The sequence below is a fragment of the Puma concolor genome, chromosome B2 (genome assembly GCF_028749965.1).
Source record: "Puma concolor isolate L17-30 chromosome B2, mPumCon1.1.hap2, whole genome shotgun sequence".
Classification (NCBI taxonomy): Eukaryota; Metazoa; Chordata; class Mammalia; order Carnivora; family Felidae; genus Puma; species Puma concolor.
Window position 1 is genome coordinate 478,849 of NC_141671.1, and position 6,868 is coordinate 485,716.

Here is a 6,868-nt window from a genome sequence, read left to right on the forward strand (position 1 = left end):
CTGTTAGAGCTTGTCTCTCTAGGACCACTTTTCCTTTTGTCCAAGACAATCACTATTTCTCTGACGTATTTCCACGCATTATCTCAAAGTTTCCTCAAACACCACACAGTTGACACTGAACCCACGATTTTCCCTTGGAGCCAGGCCCCTTCCAGCTTTCCCTGTGCTGGTCACTGACCCTGCCACCCATGTAGTCGCTCAAACCAGGAACCTAGGTCAGCACAGCACAGTCCTCAAGGTCGCTAACTGAAATGTATATCTGTGTAACTTTAGGCAAATTATTTAATCTCTCTGAAGCTTATTTTTTTTTAAATGTGGGCTTGTAACATGGGCATGATGTGCTATTTCATGGGCTTTTGTGTTTGGTGTCAGAATGGGAGGCTTTAAGGCTTGTGGAGCCACTGGTCAGTCCATGTATGTCCATGGCGATTATTGTTCCTAATTCACTGTCTTCCTCACTTTGTATCCCAAATTCACAAATTGTGTCTCCTGATATCCCTCCACTGCCTCTTTTTCCTCTGACTCAGTCCTTACCAGTATAGTCTGAAATACTATCACCTCCTATCTGGACAACTGAAACAGTGACCTTGTTCTGTCCACTACTCCCCCTTCCAGTCCATTGTCCATTCAGCGGCCAGAAGGGCCTTCTGGAACATGGACATCTCTGGTCCCTGAAATATTCTCCTTCTGCCGTTAGATCCTGAATGACTCCAACCCCACCAGAGCGCCTCCTGGCCCTCCTGGCCCTCCCCCTCATTCTGGTCTCCTGGGCCTCCCAGCTTCATGCTGCCTCCAGCCTCCAGACTTCACACCCAAGTCACCTTGACCGGCCTAACCCCTGCTCATACCTGACATTTCAATCCATGTTTTCTCAGGGAAGTTTTTTGATGACATCTCTGGACCAGGGTGGACCCTATGCTGTTTTCCTTTAAATCAATTATTACAGTTTTTAATATATTTTTAAAAAACTCTGGTAAATTTATAACCCCAATATGCATTCTCCTGAAGGTATGGTCAAATTCTGCTTTGTTCATCTTTTCATTTTTACCACAAACCACCAGGCCCGGCAGAGAGTAGTTTCTCAAAACACAGTTGTTGAATAAAATGAGCAGGGTGGGTTAGCCTAGCAGGTTGGTCTAATTTATCCTCAGAAGTAGGAGGCAGAGCTACAAAAATAAGTGAGGCAGAGTTTAGGGATGAGAGAAAAGACAGACTAGGGACCAGGGCTTAGGGATTCTTTTGTTGATGGAACAAAGTTGTCCTGGAGACTTCAGGGAAATTTAAGCCTTTATCTGGCGTGTTCTCACTCTTCTGGAAATGTCCAGAGTAGTTCACAGGGAGAGGAGCCTGCAGTGAAAACAATAGCACCAGCAACCTGGCACGCGGGCACAGGATGGCCGAAGCAGTGCTGTTTGAATAAAGACCCAGTACCCCCTTCATTCCTCAACAGTTTACTTCTCTCTTTAGATCCTATAATTTGCTTCTGATATCAAACTGCAAAACTAATTCTTGAATTAGAACTTGAGCCTTTTGAACTAAGGGATTCTTTGTGTAACCATTTGAATTTTACCAAGGGCTTTTATTAACTGACAAAGTCTAGAACAGTATTCTTTAATAGCATGATTACAAACATTAAATTAATGTACAGCTGGGCCAGGAAATAACAACTCTACTGAGAGCCAGTGTTCAAATAAACATATTCAAGTAAAAGACCAGATGATTAGTACCAGTTAGATTCAATCATCAAGACACTACAGATAGTATATCACCATTAATACAGATACAAGCCATAAAAAGTTTGAAACTAATAAATAATCCAAGTGTATGAATATAAACCACACTAAAAGTATTTTTAGAGAACATTGTGTTCTCATCAGTTAAGGGAAATTAATTTTTAGACACTCAGTTGAAAGTATATTAGCTCGAGAAAGATAAAACTGTCTTTCTTCTCCACCCAATGGCTATATAACTCTGCCAGACATTTATTTCGCTGAGACTCAGTGTTTTCATCTAGAAACTGGAACGTGACTGTCCGTGTGGGCACGAGTGCCCCCTCCATGTGGGTCCTGCTGTGACTGTCCACATGGGCACAAGACCCCCTCCACGTGGCTCCTGTGGTGACTGTCCGTATGGATGCTGAATCCTGTATTAGCCAAATGGCTCTTCAAATTTTCAGATCACCCAGTCTCTAATTTATTGGAATGAATCTCTTGGAAAGTTTTTTAAAATATAGGTAACCTAACCCAAAATTCACGTATTCTAATTCAGTGTGCTTATTACTAAAGCTTATCATAACAAATTAAATAAAGAAAACAATATAAATATCCATTAATAAGGGTGGGTATATGAAAAGTTTGCTGTATTCATATGAAGACCTGTATATAACTCAAATATCATGATTCGGGAGAATATTTATACTCCTGGGAAATCATGACAATATGGCGTTTGAAGAAAAAGCAGGTTAGAACATATACTTTCTGAGCCTTGTTTTAAATATTTATGCACCGTGGGCCGCCTGGCTGGCTCAGTTGGGTAGGCGTCTGACTTCGGCTCAGGTCACGATCTCAAGATTGTGGGTCTGAGCCTCGCATCAGGCTCTGTGCTGAAAGCTCAGAGCCTGGAGCCTGCTTTGGATTCTATGTCCCTCTCTCTGCCCCTCACCCACGCATGCTCTGTCTCCGTCTCTCAAAATAAATAAATGTTTTTAAAAAATATTTATGCACCGAAAATTGCTTAGGAGGACACAACCCAAATCACCAGTAAAGGGTTTTAGTGGAGAAATGAAGGGTTTTGTCTGGAGACTTGCACACACTGTGTTCACAGCTCACTGAGACGATGCAGGTGGACCTGACCCGTTACTGTTAACACAGGGCTCTTAGGATGTATGGTGCCCCTTATGGTGTTTTTTTTCTAATTAAATGCTGTCTGTGTTGTGTATGTTTGAGGTTTTATTTACAAGGGAAACACTGGATACACTTATGCCTGTGTGTGGTGGTAGGTTTGAGCTCTGGAGGACGCTGCCGTTCTGGGCTGGAATCTGAAGTCATTGGGATGACTGTCCTCTGTAACACTCTTCTCTTGTTTTGCAGACCATTGCTGCTGCAGTACATGATTACTGCAGTCAGTGTTTCTTTTTGCCCAATCCCCAAAAGGAAACCAGGCAGCGGCATGGAAGGAAAGAATCAAACAGTTCTGTCTGAATTCATCATTTTGGGATTCTCTGATCTAACTGATTTACAATTTTTACTTTTCACCATCTTCTTTCTGACCTATATCTGTACTTTGGGAGGAAATATCTTCATTATCCTGGTGACTGTGGCTGATCCACATCTACACACCCCCATGTATCATTTTCTGAGGAATTTGGCCTTTCTTGACATCTGCTACACCACCACCAACGTCCCCCAGATGATGGTGCATCTCCTGTCAGCGAAGAAGAGCATTTCCTATTTGGGTTGCATGGCACAGCTTTTTGCATTTATTTTCTTCGTGGGATCAGAGTGTCTCCTCCTGGGGGCCATGGCGTATGACCGTTACGTTGCAATCTGCAAACCTCTGCGGTACTCAGTGATTATGAACAGGGCCCAGTATGGCCGCTTAGCCGCCTCGTGTTGGACTGGGGGTTTCCTCAACTCAGTGGTGCACACAGCACTGACCTTCCACCTGCCCTTCTGTGGCAACAACCAGATTCAGTATTTCTTCTGTGACATCCCCCCTTTGCTGCTGTTGTCTTGTGGGGACACTTCTGTCAATGAGTTGGCATTGCTGTCCATTGGGGTCTTCATTGGGTGGGCGCCTTTCTTGGGTATCGTCCTCTCCTACCTCTATATTATCTCTACCATCTTGAGGATCCGCTCCTCAGAGGGGAGGCAAAAGGCATTTGCCACCTGTGCCTCGCACCTGGTCATTGTCCTTCTGTACTACGGCAGCGCCATCTTCACATATGTGCGGCCCATCTCAACATACTCGCTGGAGAAAGACAGACTAATCTCTGTGTTATACAGTGTCATTACCCCCATGCTAAACCCTGTAATTTACACACTGAGGAATAAGGACATCAAAGGGGCCGTGAAGGTGTTGGGGAGAAGGTGGAAGCCACCAATCCCTTCTTTGGAGATGTAACTTTCACTCACCTGTAACCAATATTTTTGTATCAGATAATTAGCTTTTTCCAGCAGCTGTCTGTACTGAAACTCAACCTACAAGTTCACTGCAGCCTGGGGACAGAGAGTGACCAGCTGACACACTGAAGCCTTAGTGACCGTATTCTTGAGCTTCAGCTAGTCCTGTGGGAGAGACATGGATGTTGCTCTTTTTAGATCTTTTCTTCTTCGCGAGACTGTCCATCCCCAAATCCTTCATCCTAAAGACGATGCCACTCTTTCACGCAATAGGTGCTTGGTGGACATCACGTCCTGGTACTTCCTTCCTTTTTGCACGACCTCTTACATGTTGAGGAATGTGAAACGCTTTCTCCTAATGCTCCTTATGTGTTCGTTATATTTCTCTTCCTATTACTTAAGTCATGCTTTTGGCTCTTCTTTCTGTATTAGGTTCTTCTTAAGAAAGCGTTGTAACCAGGGCACTGAGTTCACATTACAGCGGTTTTGACAGTGCTGTGTGAGCCACCAGCTGCATGGGTCCGTGACCATTCATATTCATGCTGGAAAGAAGGTAGTCATGGTTTCTCAATTCCAGTTTATATTCCTTACTCTGTCCCAGAAGCGGGATATGCTAAAGGAATTTTTCTAGAAATAAGCCCCCACGGCAGTTCGCTATGTTGTAAGGTACTTTGAATTCAGGAAATCTTTATCTAAAGTTTAGAACACAGAATCAGAGAAAAGTATACAGAAAGGTAACTGCAGATTTGGGGGGAATAGAAACTCTTTGCTGCATAGTAGCTATAGTTAGACAAGACAGTAGGAATTACATGTGTTAAAAGTGAAGGTACTAAGTTTCTGCTTTTTCTGTGTTATCACCATGTAGGGGACAGACATGAAGGCAAGACACGTGGACAGGCAAAATGGTGCAGGAAAGAAATACAGGAAAGGGAGAGAAAATGACAGATAAGGACAGAGGCTTGGAGGTGGGGAGAAGAAGCCGCTTGCAACGTAGGGAGTAGGGGGCTGGCAGGTGGGGAGAAGAGGCTCAGGGTGGAGGGGCCACCATCCCTCACCTTTCTCCTGCTCCTATGAGTGGCTCACGCCTCTAGCCGGTGTCCTGATTCCCCATCTGTGTCCTGTCTGGTGTTGGCGGAGTGCCTGTGCTGGCCACCTGTCCCTGCGCACCTGTCCCTTCTGCGGCCCTCTCCTACCGTGCCTCTGTGCAGACCCCCTGTCTTCATCTGACGACTGTCTGCAGCCTGTGTGTTTGGTGTTCTAGCAACTGTCTTCTTACAACCTTATCTCCTTTAGAAACTCTGAATAACCCTTCCCCACTCAGGGCTCAGGATTCATATTCCCAGTTATTTCATCCAATTCCTCGTCTACGGCTTGCTTTCCATTTTCCTTTATAGTGTCTTTTAAAAAGCAAAGATGTTTACTTTTGATGAATTCCAATTGGTCATCATATTTTTCTTTCCTTGACTGTTAGTTCTTTGGGTTTTTGTACTCTAAGACATCTTCACCCACCATAGAACCACAAAGTACTTTCCTGTAGCTTTTATATTTAGGTCTATGATCCAACTCAAATTAATTGTTGATGTAATGTTGAGGGTTATTATTTTTGTTCTGAAAACATACTTGTGTTTTGTTGCGTTATTGCCACACACCTTGCAGAAAAGACTACCATTTCCACCTTGCATTATCTTGACACCTTGGTAAAAGTTAATCAGGCACATATATCTTGTTCTATGTGGATGCTTTATGTTTTTCTATTTAAGCTTAGCCAGCCAAAGACCACCAGGTGTAACCTGTAGTCTGACAAAAATCAGATTTACTGATTTGCAGTGAGGGAGGGCCCTCCAGAGCAACCAGTATGCATCACACTTGACCACAGAAAGGAAGCAAGTGTCATTGGTAAGGTGTGGTTCCCATCTGAAGAAATCTGAGCAGGGTCTATGGGAAGCGGGGGTGATTTCTAAATGGGGTGGCTGTGGAGAAGGGTTTGGGAGAAGCAGGAATTTACAAGAGGCTCGGTGCTCTCCTGTGGCCAGGCCTGTTTAGCAGTTAGGTGCCCCAGCCAGAGATGGCATAGTAAATCTGGGTGCTCCTGAGAAGAAAGCAGCCGTCCCCTGAAATGCTCCTGTATGCCCTGCTGACTTTGCAGGTGGCATATCCGTGTCTGCCCTTCGGCATGAATAATGGCAAGGCTGCTTTCTCCTTCATCATTTCAAGCTGATTTTCACTCTTTCTCTCCCACGCAAGTTCTTCTATTTTTGGCCCCATGATCTATTCATCTACTGACCCCACATAGTCAGGTCAGGCTTACTGTAGCTCTGTAGTTAGTCTTGAGGTCGGTGTTTAAATACTCCAATTTGTTCTTTTTCAAGAATGTTTGGGTCATTCCAAGTATCTTTGTATTTACAAATCAATTTTAAAACCAATTTATCAATTTCTACTCAAAAACCTGCTGGAGTTTTATAAGCATTGAAAGTATAGATCAATTTGGAGAGACTTTATATAGAGCAGTGTTTCCTGATCTTTTGAAATTATCCCAAGGAGGCTTTATCCTATTCCCCCCTAATCATCCCATCCCCATGACATTTTCATATCTCAGATATACTGTGTAGTTGTTCATGGACTGTGGCCTTTGGAGGGACATGAGTCATTGTGACATCTAAGAATTTTTTTGTATCCCAAGAGCCAATGTCTATCCCCTTGGGATCCAGGTCATCCCAGTTTAGGTTACGTGATGCACATTAGCATGT

At 43.9% G+C, this 6,868-nt stretch overlaps 1 protein-coding gene across 1 annotated transcript; it reads left to right on the forward strand.

The window, feature by feature from the left end:
• The first annotated feature begins 3,110 nt into the window (after positions 1-3,110).
• On the forward strand, positions 3,111-4,122 carry LOC112853733 (olfactory receptor 5V1-like). Its single transcript, XM_025917297.2, has one exon. It carries the CDS (start codon positions 3,169-3,171, stop codon positions 4,120-4,122), a length of 954 nt encoding a protein of 317 aa, XP_025773082.1. The 5' UTR covers positions 3,111-3,168.
• The last annotated feature ends 2,746 nt before the right edge of the window (positions 4,123-6,868 follow it).

Coding starts and splice junctions, on each gene's coding strand:
- LOC112853733 (XM_025917297.2), top strand. CDS start 3,169: ATGGAAGGAAAGAATCAAACAGTTCTGTCTGAATTCATCATTTTGGGA.